The sequence below is a fragment of the Terrapene carolina genome, unplaced genomic scaffold (genome assembly GCF_002925995.2).
Source record: "Terrapene carolina triunguis isolate 2854851 unplaced genomic scaffold, T_m_triunguis-2.0 Scaffold69, whole genome shotgun sequence".
Taxonomy (NCBI): Eukaryota; Metazoa; Chordata; order Testudines; family Emydidae; genus Terrapene; species Terrapene triunguis.
In genome coordinates, this window is record NW_020664420.1 from 6,508,917 (window position 1) to 6,526,263 (window position 17,347).

Genomic DNA, 17,347 nt, shown 5'->3' on the forward strand with positions numbered 1-17,347 from the left:
AGCTGTTGTGCAGTGTGGTTTGCTCAGGCTGCATGCCATCATCTGTCCCAGAAGCAGTTGCAGTTCAGTTAGTGCATGTTTATAGCTTGTGAAATGCTTCATGATAAAAGGAGCTGTATAAATGTGTATTGCATAGCAATTAAAATGTTAAACTATTTTGAATTTTATGTACATTGTCAAACCCTGGCTTATAGAAGTTCTTAGCTATTCGGATTGTAAGATAGTTTAGACAGACCTAACTGTTAACAGATTTGCCATTATTTGAGAACAATCCTACAAAAACTTTATGCAAAGTGTGAAAGAAAATAAGTGATTATATAACCCTGAACTTCAGTGGAGTGGACTTCTAAACGATCAGTGAAATCTCTTGTTTCATTAGCTTCATCCCCGCTATCAATGATTTGACCTCAGATTTACATGCGACAGAATCGAGAAACAGAGAAATGGAGCTTGAATTGACCAGCCTTAGGAAAAAGCTAACTGCAGCTCTGGTGCTGGAAAAACATCTCCAAGAGTGAGTAGTTGGGGAGAAAGGGAAAGAGCTGAATGGGGTTTGCTGGTCCCCTGTTCTCAGCAACTTTATTGTCTATGAACAGTAACAAGGATATCTGAATATTGAGTTCAATATTGCTCTACTTCACAGCAATTTAAACCACTAGTCAAGGCCCTTGCAGAAAATTTGCTTCAAATAGTTAAGAGGTTTAAAAATCCCAAGCCTACAATGATGAAATTAAATATTATGGGTTGAATAGTGCTCACAAGTACGTGCCTGCATCTCCCACTTACTGCTTTGTGCATATTTTTCTGAGCATGAGTAGTGTGGTTTAGTGGTAAAAATAAGGGACTGGGTTAGAACAAAAAAGATTCCCCAAAAGAATCTTCTTTAACCAAAAGATTATAAAATTCCACTAAGTCCACCAGCGACCTCACCATGCAGATTTAATTTACATTGAAGTGCTTGGATACTACAATGAGGGGCACTACAGTAAACTCTTAACTATTGTGACGTTGATAGCAGCAGCAGCATAGTTAATGTTGTAGAACTAGCATTCCCGTGTACTTGTCCCAGCTCTGCCATTACTGCACTGCATGCTTTTAGTTAAGTCACTTAACAGTTGTATTCCTAGGTTCTCCACTAACTAATCTAGTATAGTGACCCACCAGATTATTAGTATGAGTTGTTGTACAGATGTCCTGGCTTTTCATGCAGATGCCCTGCTATCAGTAGGGATATCCTAGGGTCTTGGGAATCTGTGGGGTATCTGTGCACATGGAAATCTCATCCCACCAATAGACTGAGCTGGTGGAGAGACTGTGAGTGAAACTCAGTTTTCTGTTTCACTTTGTCCCTCCTGTGGGTGTTTACTTGAGATTGTTAATTTGGCTGAAGGTTAGTAAGCCACATATATTCACCACAATTTTCTTCTTAAAGGGACCTTAAAAAAACAGAAGAACATCTGGCAATGGAAAAAGCCAAAGCTGACAGCCGAACCCAGAACATGAAGTTCCTGAAGGATAAATCTGAGGACTTCAAATTCAGGATAAAGGCTGCAGAGGTTGGTGATAAACATGTTCTACCAGTATTGTTGAAGGAATATGTGATCATGTCAAATTGGGCCCCAAAATGTATGGTGTCACTATTAGAGACCTCTTTGGAGCTTCTTGGCCTCCAAGAGGGGAAATCTATTACAACTAACACTTGGAAATAAAGAATGGTTGGTCCTTGAAGGGAATCAGTTGTAACTGATCCCCCGTCACCTTTCCTGCAGAGCTGGGGATAAGTGGATGGATGCTGTGATCCTTGGATCCTTTTGCTTAAGAGGTAAGAGAGGCCTTAGGGGTTGAATGTGTCCCCTGCTGGAGTGGGGTGGCAAGTAGTTGCCCCAATATTTTAAAGTTAGGGTTTAGAGTTTTAAAGCTAGTTGTGTATAAGGCTATGATTTTGTTACACAAATTTTTAGTCAATTTCACAACATAGGTATGTGTGGGGGGAACCATACTCACAGAAAGGTTATGGTCTGCGGGTGAGGGATTGAAGAATGAGCTCACCCCACAATTGTGGCTTTATTAAATTGACTTTATTAAAATTAATGATTACCATGAACACCGCGACTGCTGTGCCAAAAATGTAGCCTTAGTTGTATACTGGGAGGACAAATGCAAATATCTAAGCAAGTGTGTAGCTTTTCACTCACATGAATTGTCCCGTTAAAGTTACACATAGGCTTTAAGTGTTGGAGGACTGAGACCTTAAAGCAACAATTACAGGTAAGTAAATGTAGGTCCCCCATAGCTATTTTTCAGTTAAATAAGAGCAATTTTTTCCAGTGTTCCTTGATATAGAAGATTAGGGTTGGAAGAGACCTCAGGAGGTCATCTAGTCCAACGCTCTGCTCAAAGTAGGAACCTTCATAAATTTGGGGAACCTTCATAAATTTAAAAATGTATAAGCATGGATTATAGTTGGAATTACTCTATACAGATGTTATCAGAGAGCATGTTCTCTTCCAATGTCATGATTTCGGTAGTGGTACAGTGTAACATGCATTGCATATTGGTTACTTGACTGATTCTGAAACCCAGTGTTTGGCTAGTTAAGTACTATATGAGAAATTAAGTTTCCCAACCCCCTATGAAGCAAGTATGGGTGAGTGTTACAGGCCACTTTGACAGAATGACTATGTACAATAGTCTGGCAATTCTGAGGGATAAATGTTTTATTAGTATGATGACATTTTACTAGGTAAACCTACTCATGTCCTCATTGAATGCTCTAGTCATGCTGGTTTTCTAGTAGATATATTGCTGTTTATGCATGTTTCATTAGCCACTGACTCCACAGTTAAAGTTGCTTGAAGATAGCACTTAAAACAGCACTAAATTCCTGCTATAGTTAATTTTTTTCTTTTTGCCTGCTTATGTTAAAATACAAGGAAGCATCAAAATATCTCTCTGCATTTTCTGTTTAAAGTTTTTCTATGAATAATGTATTGTACGCTGTCTGTTCAGTAGAGGAGCAGGGTGTGCTGTACAAACTGTGAACTGTTTTTCTCTTGTAGGAACAGCTTTCTGCAAGCGGGATGGATCCTTCCTTGACACATCAGTCATTAGTGAGCCTCTCAGAGGTGGGTGTGTTGTGACAAGAGGGACATTTCTGAAGTGGTGCATGTGAATCAGCATTTGTTTGGCTAGTTTAATGAAATAACATTTATCCATATGGATACTCGAGTACACGTGTATGTTAGAGATAGGCCCAAACCAACATCCCACATCCAAATGCCTCTGATCTGTGGTGGTGTCCAAAATCTAATCTGTGATCCAAATTTTACATCCTGAGGCCTCCTCCAGTTTTATGTGAACATAACATTTTTGGATATAATTGTGAATACTGTAAGATAATAATGATGTAATTTGTTAAAGAGACACTGTCACAATACTTTCATTTTTAAAAAACATGTTTCCTGTGTTTCTAATTGTGGATTCACCAGCTCTTTGCTGCTGCACATGATGTCTGTCTGAGTCTGTTCTTTCTGCTGTCACAACACTAATATCACCCTGTTACTATAACAGAGAGAATTCCAAACGTGTAATGTGCTTTTTGCCATTTATGTTGTTTTATTTCTTGCTTGTTAGTTTGAATGATGAATATAGCCTTGTCAGTTTCACTTTGTGGATGTCATGAACTAGCATTGTTTGGCAGTATTTGGATTGCAAAATGTTTCAGGGGAAATGCTGGTTGAAAAATGTTCCCATTAAAATCTTAAATTTAAAAAAATCATAGAAACTTCTACATAGGTCTTGGTTTTGTAAAACTTTTGTTTTCTCATAGAGCCTAAATATGGAGGCAAGTTTGACTTGACAGTGTTCTTTTATTTGTTTTGCAGAGTGCTGAACAAATGTTTGGCGTGGAGGGGGGTGTAAATTACTGCATCATAGGTTTATCTTTGACTTTTAAATGGCTTTAGTGCTGGCGAAAGTTGCTTGATTAGTAACCCTCAAAAAGTTAACTCTTCTCTTTGTGCACTGAATGGGTACAGCATCAAAAGTGCTGGTGGAAGGTTCCCCACACTGTCCCACCTATGTGGCTCAGCCCTGTTCTGGCAGGGCAGCCTTTAGGTGTTAGTGTGTAACTCATTCTTCGTGATCTATTCAGTCTTGGCGTGTGCTGAGATCACCAGCAAGGGTCTCAGGTAGTGCCCATTGTGAAGGTGTTTTTCTGTGACATGGACACCTGTCCACTGGATTATAGATTGAGATCACCACCTCCTTTCACACAGACCAGCGAACAGCCACCAAATGGTACATTGTGTGAAAAGACATTGTATTTTTTCATAAGGGTAATACAAAAATTTGTGTTTTTACTTCAATATAAAACTTCAATTGGATTTGACTAAATAAAATTGTTGGAATATTAAATCCTGGGAAGAGTTATAGATCCTTAATCAGAATTACGGCAACAATGGGCTCCCTTAAAATCTATACAGAATAAAACATTTGGAAATTCGTAAATGCTTTGTTTTACTGATTTGCATCACTTATACCAAATTAGATTGCAGAAATATAACCTGGTGCTTTGCTGTGTTCACAGAAACTGTCTGAACTAAAGCAACAGACTGTGCCTTTGAAGAAGAAACTGGAGTCCTACTTGGACTTAACTCCTGTAATTATTTCTACTACTACTATTCTCTTCTGGTATTCAAAATGTGTATGTGTATATATAAAAAAAATGGAATAGCTTCTCTTTAGGTGCTATAACTTAGGCATTAATTTCACTGTCAAATTAACTTCAGGGGGTGTTTTGTAGCTGAAATATTTTAGAGATAGAGATATGTATATAGACATCAAAATGTAAATAAATTCCGTTGCAATGGCGTTGACAGGCTGACAGTTGTGCTGTTTCCAAACTCTGTGTCCGTCCCTTAATGAATTGTCTAGACGAAGGATTTTGCTTAAATAGAAGGCTGTTTAAATAGTTCCACCAGATAGAGTTTGCTCTCTTCTACCACAATGCATGGGAATCGAACCCAAATAAACTGGTTGGATAAGCTAGGCATCAGGTGAATTATCTGGAAAAGTTGAGAGGAAAACAAAAATCTATGGTACAATTATTTTCCAAAGATTATCAATAATTTTAAAACTTTGAATCTGCTGGTACATACCACCATTACTGTTAATCATTTATGTAGCAGTATAAATGGTTACAGCATTGTGCAGTAGTTGGAGTTCAGGTAAGGGAACCTCTGTAAACAACTGTACAGTAATTCAAAGAGATTAGAGCCAACAGTAGTTTATTAATCCACAAAGTGAGAGGTATCCAAACCCTGTCTTTGCATGAAGTGGACAGGTCACCTGTATATGTTGTTTGAGGGACAATCTAACTGCAGCACTTGGAGAGCTCCTCTGAAAGTGGATGAAACACAAAATTCATGTTCCTTTCTCAAATCAGTAGTGAGGGATTCTCCTTCTTGGACATAGGGAAGATGCTGCCACAATTGGGAGGTAGCATTGTGATTTATTAAATGAACCTATGTGTCGAGATTCACAGTTCTACCTCTCGTATTTATCTAGTCTCTGGGCGCCTCACAATCTGTAATGTATTTATCCTCACAGCACCTTGTGAGGTAGGGAAGTGCTATTATCTCCTATCCCAGATGGGGAAATGAGGCACAGAGCCATTAAGTGACTTGCCCAAGTTCACATGGGGAGCTGTGCTGGAACAGGGAACTGAATCCAGGTCTCCTAGGTCCTCAGCTAATGCCTTAACCACTGGACCATCCTTCTTGTCTTCACCAACCCGTTCCTTGCAGTGAGTTCCCCCACTACACACATCCTTGCTGCAGGCCTGACTCCCTCACCTTAGATCAGTGGTTCTCAACCTTTCCAGACTACTGGACACCTTTCAGGAGGCTGATTTGTCTTGCATACCCCAAGTTTCACCTCATTTAAAAACTACTTGCTTAAAAAATCAGACATAACAATGCAAAAGTGTCCTAGCACACTATTACTGAAAAATTGCTTTCTTTCTCATTTTTACCATGTAATTATAAACGAAATCGCACCCCCCTCACCCCCCAGGTTGTGAAACACTGATATAGCATATAGAGCAGTATAAACAAGTCATTGTCAATATGAAATTTTAGTTTGTTCTGACTTCACTAGAGCTTTTCATGTAGCCTTTTGTAAAACTAGGCAACTATCTAGATGAGTTGATACCTCTGGAAGACCTCTGCGTACCCCCCTCTATCCTTGTCCCCAGAGGCAGTTTGCTTGGTTCTGTCAAGGGACTCGAGACACCAAAATTGGCTTTTATTCTTCCCATTTTCCCTAGCTTGCTTTCAGTGAATGTGGAAGGCTCAGCCCGGCCCCTTAGCCTTTGTGCTTCTCTCACCACTGGCTGAGTGCCTGAGATGCTGAGTGGGAGAGGAGTGTTCCTACAAGCAGGCTATGTGCACATGTGAGCACCTTCCTAGTCAGTGTCTGGGCTGCAAACACTGCTGGGAACGTTTAAAACCAGGCTCTCTTGATCAAGAGCTTTGTGAATTTTTCATGGAAATGTTTCTTTTAACATTAGGCTTCGTAAAAGCTCTTTCAAAATCCATTAAATTTTGGGTTGTTCTGTGTCTTTAATTGCAGCACGTTTTGCATCTTGGAACACATGGAGACCATTTGATTATCCCCCACCCTTTATTAAAATCTTTTGGGTGAGGAGAAACCCTGTGTTTCAAGCTGAAACAGGACTGTCGCTACTTGCGGTTAACATGCCATTTTTCTTTCTTTTAGAATCCTTCCCTTGCTCGAGTGAAGATTGAAGAAGCAAAGCGGGAGCTGGTAGGGGCTTTTGTTGCTTACAGAGATTTAAATGGACGCTGGCACTTCTCTCCTCCCCCCCCCCCCCCCCCCCCCCCCCCCAAAAAAAAATATCATCCAAAACTCCAACGTTGATGATGGTTAGGTTCAGGTTTATCTGTCTCAGATTCTAATCTTGACGTTCTTCAGAGATAAAGATCTGGGTAAAAATGTGGCTCAGATTAGATGGAAGTGATTCTTGTTGATAGGGAGGAACGGATGTTGAAGGACGGCCCAGCTTTTCAGAGTTATTTAGATGCCTTAGTCTCACTGCAGTCAGTGGAAGTTAGTCACCTAAATAGCTTTGAAGAACTGTGCGGTAGTGTTTGCACCACCTTTCGAGGATGCTTTTTGCTAAAATGGTTTGCCGTCTCTAGGCCCTTTTGGATACATCACTGATGCTGGATTCTCAGTGGGTTGTTGTGGCCCGTAATGCATTTTTTAATCAGCAGTTGGACAGGAGTACGGCCATTTCTCTATAAAATAGACTGCACAGAGGTCATCCATGCATTTGTCTCCTGCAGGCTTGATTGCTGCTAAGTGCTGTATATAGGGTTGCTTTTGAAGTCCACATGGGACTGCAGCTGCCCTTCTCCTGAGTGTCATGGACCAGTGTGTACATAAAACCTGTGCTTAAGTTTTTGCACTAGCTTCCTATTTGCTTCTAGATGCAATTGAAAGTGTTGATAATCATTAAGGCCCTAAACAGTCAGGATCACAATTATGAGACCATCTGTCTCTTTGGACAGTACCAGTAGGATCAATGGTGAGGCACTTATTTAATGAATTTGATCCCTCTTCACCACTGGTAGGGCTTTCTCAGGTGAGAGTTTTAGTAATATGCTTTGGCAGCCTATCTGTGTCTAGTAACCCTTCCGAGCATGATGGGAAGCCCACCACATGTGACTAGCATTTTGCTGTTTTTGTGCATGTGTGTGGAATTTGTATGTTAATCTCAGTAAAACAAGAGTGCAAGGTTCTCCAATATTCCTGTTCTGTGCATCACATTGTAAGAGATTGTGTCATGGACTCTCTATTCACCCCCCTGTTCATTCACTTGGTTCTAAAAATGTTGCATTCCAAGGACCATGAGGATCACACAACATGGACCAGTGGTGTCAGTTTGGAAATAAGCTCTCTAGATGTTACAAGCCAAACTTGTTTGTTTGTGGACTATAAGAATAACAATGGATGCTTTATTAGGGTTTGATATTTGGAGATTGTCCTGGGAAAAATGTAACATTGTCATAATATTAAAGAATACTGTATATCTTTTTGGGTCATCATTCGGATTAGTAATGCTAATTTTTGGCTTTTTATGATGACTCATTTTTTCTCTGTTCATGAGCTGCTAAATGCTGAGTCACCTATTATATTCTCAACTAACCGTGCGTTGTACCGAGTACTGGTAAACATCCCACACCAATCATGCTCTTTCAGTTATTTGGGTTAATGGATACAAATGATGTCCAATGGGGTTGACCGTTAGAGACATATTTGTCTAACAATGATGTAAAAGTTATTTGCATTGCCACTGATTTCTCTTGTTTCTTTCTCCCTCTAGAATGCTCTAGAGGCTGAGTTCTCCAGTAAAGTGGACATGATGGCACTGTCAGTACCAGAGCCCAGCAAACGCCGATTTACCTAAAGTCAACTGTGTGGGAAAAGGACTTTTTTTTTTTTTTTTTTTTTTTTTAAAGGTAGACTTTTGGGGCTCCTAAACATGGTGGTGTATTCCTCACTGTTGGGGCCTGCACACTTGCCATCTTTCTGCCAAGCACACAGATTTTGGTGGTTTCTCATAGCTTTGGTTTTGTAAAAAATATGTATATTTCTGTTTTCTGTAAGGCTGAATAATAAAAACAAGACTTCTTTCTCTGTCCATTTTTATAAATATGAGCTAAAACTGGTAAATGACCTCCAGATGGCGACCTAATCAGCAAACAAGCAGTTTCATGTTTGGTTACATTCTGTACTAGGTATCTTCTGTTTTACTAAATTAGATCAACTGGGGAAAAAGGGAGGGAGGAAGGAGTTGGGGCTTGACAGAAAACTATCTGGTTAGTCTCGGTCTCTTCTTCTCCCCTACCAGGTTCTGGATCTCTAGCCTTAGAAGAGTCCTCTATTTGGTGAGTCAAGGGAAACTAGACAGCATTTGTTATTACATCTTGTGAGATGAGTCTCCTCACCCAACATCAATCACTTTTCTCTTCTCTTCAAATCCTTTTTTAAAATGAATGTAGAGTTCTAGCTGTTAAGACAAAGCTTAATTACTTTCCCCACTTTAACATAACAGGTGCCTGCTGCAGACATAAATTGAAGTGACTGACTTGAAAGGCACTGAGAGTAGTAGTAGGGCACTGAGAGTAGTAAGGCCACTATAGAGTAGTAGCACCACTATAGCCTGTTCAAGCCCTGGAGCCAGCCAACAAGGAGGATGCCTTTTTTGGTGGGATAGATGGCTGCCTGCCATCACCCTGAGCTCAGTTCCTCATTTCATAGAGATCACTGAACAGCCTTTGGCTGGCAACAGCTTTCACTGCTCACCTGGGTTGGATTTGAATCAGTGACCTAGAGCTGAAATCTCCTAATACTGACCCCATGAGGGTCTCCACTTGCCCTGCAGTCTAATCAAATTAGATTATATCCTCAACTGTGAGGTTTGCACTGGGTTAAGGCTTTGCTGCCTTCCTTGTTCATTTTAGTACATAATGATTAATACTAAATCAATGGAAGAAACTCCAGAGAACCTGCTGTAGTTCAGCTATGAGGGGAAAAGTGATAGAAAAAAGATAGAGGTGCTTAATTGACTTTTCTAGTTCTGGGAGCTCCTAAGCTTTGGGTGTATTGAGCTGGAGAATGTGGAAATACAAGCAATGGCTGAATGAGCAGGCAAATGAGGGGAGAAGAGTTCATTGCCTACATTAGTCACCACTGCACGCCAATTACTATCCCCTCCTTCAGCTGCACTCCCCCGTTCAATTCACAGTAGGGATTGGGCTTTGCTGGATCTATAGGAGGATCTACTTTCTCCATGACCTTGTTCCCACTTGTGCCTACCTGCCTCTTGATGCAATGCCAGCATGGGATCTAGGGCTACGGTGATCCTGATTATGTGTGAGATCAGGAGCTGCAGATCTACAGGGCTGGTGTGCTATACTCTCAACCTCCTTTGTGGTTCTCCCCAAACCTTTCCCCGTGGGGATGATTTGAAGAAAGCTCTGCGAGCTGAACCTCCTGGATCATCTCCCCTTCCCAGAGGAGAGGACTGTTGTGGTTTGGCTGCTAAATGGTAATGTTAAATAAGCCAGGATTAGGGCTATTTACCCTTGTAGATGGTCTCACTTCTGTCTAGGTTCAGCTAATAGAGGCTTCAGGAACATCAATCTGCTGGATACAGTGTGGCAGTGGACTAGCTGGGAATAATACTTGAGTGAGGCTTTATTCAGTTCAGCGCTAAGTTAAACCCTTGATTTTAGTACAGTACACTGCAAACTTGCATTTTTCCACATCTGGCTTTGCAGCAGCAGAACCTACCCAAGCATCAACGCTAGGTACATTGGTATTGGCTGACAGCCTGACGATACAGGCAGCAGCAGGGGCTGGAGTTTGACTTCAGTGCTACTGTCCAAAGATAGCTGGATTGCTGTCCTACTTGGTACTGCTAGGAAATGTCTCGGCGGTGGGGGGAATCAAACAGCTGTGTGCTAGCTCTGTGCCAGAACTCTGCCATCTGCTGCAGTCGCATAAATCAGTTGCCACAGCACAGTTCAGCTTTCAGTAAGTATGGTGAAAATCAAATAAATGTTTGACCTTGACACTTATTTTTAACGAGTTCTCAGTTCTTCAGTTACGTAGTGTTGTAAATGTACATGTTGCTTTACAAAACAGTAAGAGATCCCTCATCATTGGTATTGTACATTATGAAACAGTCACACAACTGAAAATACTCCAGACCCTAGATAGTCCAGTTCAATTTAAATTATCTGTTCATTTTTCTGAAAGACATTGCACCTGATTTTCAGAGGTGCTGAGTATGCAGCATTTCAACAGAAGGCCCCTCCTCCTGCCAAAACTTGTGTGCTTACTTAGCTTTAGGTAGTTTCATTGATTTCAACAGGATTTACTCACTGACCATAAAATTAAGCAGGCATGAAGGCTTTTGCAGGATTGGGGCCAAAAGGCCCAGATCCTCAAAGTATTTAAGCACCAATGGACACTTTTGAGGATCTGAGCCAAAGTCAGTATGAATTACGGAATTGTTCAGTCACTGAAAATCAACCCAGTTCCGCTTATCACGTACAAAAGATATTTGATCGTAATGCAATACTCTGACCCAAAACAAACACTATTCTTCCATTGACAAAATCAAGATATCAAAAACATCTCTGGAAAAGAAAAATAATACAAGTACATGATATGTTGGTCATTTTCAAATACACATTCATATGTGTACATTATTTTACTATACAATGTTAAAGTTACTTTACCTATTAATTGCTAACATAATTCCTATTTTTAAGAAAGGAAAAAAAAGTGATCCGGGTAACTACAGGCCCAGTTTGACATCTGTAGTATGCAAGGTTTTGGAAAAAATTTTGAAGGAGAAAGTAAGGACATTGAGGTCAATGGTAATTGGGACAAAATACAATCAGTTAATTAGCTAAATACTGGGATTGTATAAAACAGCAACAGGTAGGCCTTTGAAATTTGTGGTAAACATCTTAAAACACCACATCTCCTAGTAGTCTAAGCTGATAGACATTCCTCATATACTCTCATGCTAATTAACTAGTCCGATCAGTTAATTAGCTAAATACTGGGATTGTATAAAACAGTAACATGTAGGCCTTTGCTGTTTTTTCTTTCTTCCTTTCTTAGGGCATGGCTACACTTGCAGACGTAGAGCGCTTTGAGTTAAACCAGCCTTCGGAGAGCGCAGTAGGGAAAGCGCTGCAGTCTGTCCACACTTACAGCTGCAAGCGCACTGGCGTGGCCACATTTGCAGCGGCATTGGGAGCGGTGCATTATGGGCAGCTATCCCACAGAGCACCTCTTCCCATTCTGGCGCTGTGGCTTGTGGGAAGGGGGGTGGTGCGGGGCATTCTGGGTCCTGTCCCAACGCCCCGTGATGCATCGGTTCGCATCCCAGCAATCCCTCTGCTTCTGTCCACATTTGGCGCCATCTTTCAACGTTTTTTATGCTGCACGCTCTGTCTTCCGTTTCGGTCTGCAGGAATGGAGCCCAAACTGCTGAGGAATATGCTGACGAGTCTCGCCTGCACATCACGTTTGGCAGTCGAGTTACTCCTTAAGATCCAAACTGACAGTAAGGACTCCGACGATGATATCAACTCGAGTAACGCATATGACACGAGATTGCTTGTGGCGTTCACGGACATGCGCACCACCGTGGAACGCTGCTTTTGGGCTCGGGCAACAAGCACTGAGTGGTGGGATCACATAGTCATGCAAGTCTGGGATGATGAGCAGTGGCTGCAGAACTTTCGGATGAGAAAAGCCACTTTCATGAACTCGCCCCCACCCTATGGCACAAGGACATGAGATTGAGAGCTGTCCTGACGGTGGAGAAGCGGGTGGCTATTGCAATCTAGAAGCTGGCAACTCCAGACAGCTACCGATCGGTCGCTAACCAGTTTGGAGTGGGAAAGTCAGCTGTGGGAATCATGTTGATGCAAGTTTGCAGGGCCATTAATCGCATCCTGCTCAGAAGAACCGTGACTCTGGGTAACGTGCATGACACTGTGGCTGGCTTTGCACAAATGGGTTTCCTTAGCTGCGGAGGGGCGATAGATGGGACGCATATTCCAATTCTGGCACCAGCCCACCTAGCCTCCGATTACATTAATCGGAAGGGGTATTTCTCTATGGTTCTCCAGGTGCTTGTGGATTGTGGATTCATTGACATTAATGCAGGCTGGCCCGGAAAGGTGCATGACGCATGCATCTTTCGGAACACTGGCCTGTTCAGGAAGCTGCAAGCCGGGACTTTTCCCCCAGACCAGAAGATCACCGTAGGGGAAGTTGAAATGCCCATTGTGATCCTTGGAGACCCTGCTTACCCTTTAATGCTGTGGCTCATGAAACCCTACACAGGGAGCCTTGACAGCAGCAAGGAGCGGTTCAACAACAGGCTGAGCCAGTGCAGAATGACTGTGGAGTGTGCTTTTGACCATTTAAAGGGTCGCTGGTGCTCTCTGTATGGGAAGCTGGACCTGTCCGATGACAGCATCCCTACGGTTATAGCCGTGTGCTGTACCCTCCATAACATTTGTGAAGGGAAGGGTGAAAGCTTCACTCAGGCATGGACCTCGGAGATTCAACACCTGGAGGCTGAATTTGAACAGCCAGAGAGCAGGGCTATTAGAGGGGCCCAGTGTGGGGCTGCAAGGATTAGGGATGCCTTGAGGGAGCAATTTGAAGCTGAAAGCCACCAGTAATGTCTGGTGCCCTGCATGGGAGTGAAGTGCAGTGGTTCCAATGTTAGTAGGAATCTGTGTTTGCGACACTGACTTGCAGTGCCTGCTGCTTTCCTGGGCTAAGGTATCTTTTACTTTATGCAATAATAAAGAATGTTTTCAGAGCCAAAAAATCCATTTATTGAAAAGAAACACAACTGCTTGGGAAACAGAAAGGGTGAGGGGGTGGGGTGGGGAACGATACAATCACAGATTTGCATATGTCCTCCTGTTCTCATACTCAGCCTTCCTGTCTGGAGTTCTGTGCAATGAGTGCTGCACTTCAGGATGGCTATACTGCATGGTGATGGGGGATGAGTGCAATGGGTAAGGGTCGTAGTTTTCAGGGCTGGGTGGTGAAGTTACAGGTGTTGGAGGTAGCTGGTGGTGATAAGAACCCGGATGTTGGGGAAAGTGGGTTGGAGGTGACATGGGGGCACAAAGAAAAGAGTTTTGGGACAAGGGCTGGGGAGGGCAGGCACGGTAGTGCTCCGCTTGCATGGCTATGAGCGCCTGGATTGAGTCCACTTGGCGCTCCATGATGCTTATCAGCTGATCCGTGCTTTGCTGCCAGAGCTCCGCATTCTGCTGGCGGATCCTCCTTTCACTCTTCCTCCACTCCTGCGCTTTTAGATTCTCATTAAGTGACTGCTGCATTACTTCATGCAGCATGTCTTTGTTTCTACGGGGCCTCTTCCTGATTCTTTGCAGTCTTTCGGCTGAGATCTCAAGGTTGCATCTGTAAAGGCAAAATGCAACACTTAACAGAGGCAGCATTGTTCACACCAGACAGAGCAATGATTCCCCCGTACTTAAGGAGGGCAAGCAAAGTCTATACAATAGCATAATTTGCCTGACCCAAAGCAAGGGCACATAACCCACGGGAGCCCCAAAATGGTGAGTAAGCACAGGGTCAAGGGGGACTGATTTGTTTCATGGCTGTACTGTCCTCTGGGTTTCTGTGCCTTGGGGAGAGCCAACAGCTGCAAGGGGCCCCTATACTGAACATTGTCCCCTCATTTTCCACAGGAGTTCGTCCTGGAAGATATCTCGCTGCTGAGGGTGACCTGGGAAGCAAGGGAGGGTCTTCTACTGCAATGCGGCTTCCGCCCTGGCCCATATGCAGCTTGCCTGTGTGCAGCAATGGTCCCCCCAGCCCTCACGGCACAGTGGCGCGGACACGTTAGCCTGACTGGGAAAAAGACCACAGTGACTCTCCCAATAAACCTGCGCAAGCGCATTGCCCAAGTTCTGGCTGAGACCTTTGAAGAGATCACTGAGGCCGATGTGAGAGAGCACATCAACGCCTCTGCATCTAGGCATGCATGCAGCCCTAACCCTCCTCGCCCCAAGAGCCCGCACCGAATAACTTCCTTCCCAAAATAAAAGCCGCTTACCGGGAACCTCCTCTGGTGTTTGTCCTTCCCCAAGCACTGGCTGCCGCGACTGGCTACCTTCCTCCTGGCTTGAGAACAGCTCCTGGCTGCATGGCTCCAGGGATTCCGAGGTGTCTTCCTCTGCCTCAGCACCCTCGCTCCCGCCTTGCTCCTCCTCCTGTTTTGTTGGACTGGACTCTGAAGTGTCCAGGGTGGTACTTGGAGTGGAGGTGGGGTCACCCCCAAGTATCACATCCAGCTCTTTGCAGAAACGGCAGGTCGTGGGGGCAGCACCGGAGCGGCGGTTTGCCTCGCGGGCTTTGCGGTAGGCATTCCGCAGCTCCTTCACTTTAACCCTACACTGCAGTGCGTCCCGGTCATGGCCCCTTTCCATCATGTCCCTTGATATCTGCCCGAAGGTATCGTAATTCTTATGGCTGGAGCACAGCTGGGACTGGACAGCTTCCTCCCCGCAAACGCTGATGAGGTCCAGCACCTCGCCATTGCTCCATACTGGGGATCGCCTGGCGCGTGGAGGCATGGTCACCTGGAAAGATTCACTGAAAGCACGCCACGCCTGGCTGAGCAAATAGGAAGGGGATTTTCAAAATTCCCAGAGAATGTAAAGGGTGGGTCTGACGGTTGATCACTTGAGGGCAGGGCAGTAGAGTTCAAACTGATGACCAGAGTGGCTAGAACAGGCATTGTGGGACACTTCTGGGGGCCGATCAGAGCGCATTAACAGACCAGGGCGTCCACACTGGCGCCGCGGCGCTCCAGCGGGGGCGCATCAAATGTTATTCCACTCACCAAGGTGGAATACCAGGAGCGCTCTAGCCGCGGAGTCAGAGCGCTCTACGTGCCTGGCCAGTGTGGACGCGTCGTGAGTTAGAGCGCACTGGGCTGCTTTAATGCGCTCTAACTCGCAAGTCTGCTGGATACCTATGTAGGGTAAATGTGTTCATGTAAATACAGTTTGCTCCTGAAGTCTCTCCCCCTCCCCAACTAGCTGTCAGGGAAGAACTCATTCAGACCCTGCTTACAAATTATTTTGCTGTAGTAATGGTTCATAGCTTCTTTACGAACTTCAATGTAAGTGCTCACGCATGATATTGTCATATTTCCCAAGGAGCGCTACCAAACCAAGGAAATTACCATTATGTTCAGTGAACAACTTATCCGAACCCCAGAAAGGCAAATTATTCTTTGCAGGGAAGAGGGTAATTGAGATCAGAGGCTTGAGCACGTTCCTTCAATGCTGGATTTCTACATTAATAATGCGCTGGTTTTCTGCATCTATGCATTTATTCAGCTTGAGCCTGGACTGGACCTCCATACATTTGGAGTAGGCCATAAGATGGCCAGATGCCTTTTCAGCTGCTTCAAAGCATCAGCTAAGTTATGCCAGTAATTGTACCCCAAAAGCACAAGCAATGATTTGGCATTCTTGTCAAATATTCTGCAATAAAAACAGAACACATTGCCAGTTGATTTTGAGTAAACTAGCCAATGCCAATTCAGTTTCTTACCATTCTTGAGTACTCTTTCACAGTGTGACTTTGAGAAGTGTCACTTCTTCTCATTTACTGGAAACATCATATCCTCGAATTTGCCCGGCCCATTCAAAATTTTATGATCAGTATCGGCAGAGTTTAGGATTGCTGGCAATAAAGCAGGATCTGATGTATTGATTTGTGGGGTGCAATTTTTCTCACTGCTGTTTCTGTCATCATGCGAGGCTGATTCTTTTCTATTGTTTCTCTCCTTTTCATGTAAACCAGATTTTTCTTTATCATCACTCTCCTTTACACTGCCAAGAAAACTGGACGATTCTTCATCACTTTCCTCACATTCCCATTCCTTATCAGGTAAATCTGCTAATTCCTTAGTAATAGGACTTCCATCATTTACACTTTGCTCCTCAATTTCTTCTGCACTGGGACAACCACTATTGCCTAAAGCCCGATTTGTGTTGTTCTGTTTCAGATATTTTCCCATCAAACTTGCCTCTTGCTTCAAACGAGATTGCAATTGAACTTTTTGCTTCCTATACTGAGCTCCCGAAAGCTTCTTTGGGGGCATCTTTTATTTTCTATGGGGAAAAACAGACAGTATTAGGGAGAGTAAAAGTCTATGTTCTGCAGTCTTAGGCCTGGTCTACACTAACCCCCCAATTTGAACTAAGGTACGCAACTTCAGCTACGTGAATAACGTAGCTGAAGTCGACGTACCTTAGTTCGAACTTACCGCGGTCCACACGCGGCAGGCAGGCTCCCCCGTCGACTCCGCGTACTCCTCTCGCCGAGCAGGATTACCGGAGTCGACGGCGAGCACTTCTGGGTTTGATTTATCGCGTCCAGACAAGACGCGATAAATCGATCCCAGAAGATCGATTGCTTGCCGCCGAACCAGCGGGTAAGTGTAGACATACCCTTAGAAAGTCATCAAACATTATGTGTTAAGTATGGCAAAAGAAGTAACAGTATTTCTTTTATATTGTTGCATAGATAGGGGTTCAATAGATATCTATGGTGTCTCATTAAATAGTCCTTTACTAGTCGCTATTTACACTCTTCAAGTCTTAAAACACAAGTACACTTTCACATTACACAATATTGCGGCTGGGCTCTCACTTCACTCCGCATC

The 17,347-nt window shown here is 43.5% G+C and overlaps 1 protein-coding gene across 1 annotated transcript in view; it reads left to right on the forward strand.

Moving 5' to 3' along the window:
• Window positions 1-8,530, forward strand: part of HAUS1 (HAUS augmin like complex subunit 1) — a 14,626-nt gene extending 6,096 nt beyond the window's left edge. The window contains exons 4-9 of the mRNA XM_026649216.2: window positions 380-514; window positions 1,433-1,556; window positions 3,060-3,125; window positions 4,589-4,660; window positions 6,781-6,828; window positions 8,411-8,530. Of these exons, the coding sequence (XP_026505001.1) occupies window positions 380-514; window positions 1,433-1,556; window positions 3,060-3,125; window positions 4,589-4,660; window positions 6,781-6,828; window positions 8,411-8,494 (529 nt within the window). The 3' untranslated portion in view covers window positions 8,495-8,530. The remainder of the gene's footprint in view (window positions 1-379; window positions 515-1,432; window positions 1,557-3,059; window positions 3,126-4,588; window positions 4,661-6,780; window positions 6,829-8,410) is intronic.
• The last annotated feature ends 8,817 nt before the right edge of the window (window positions 8,531-17,347 follow it).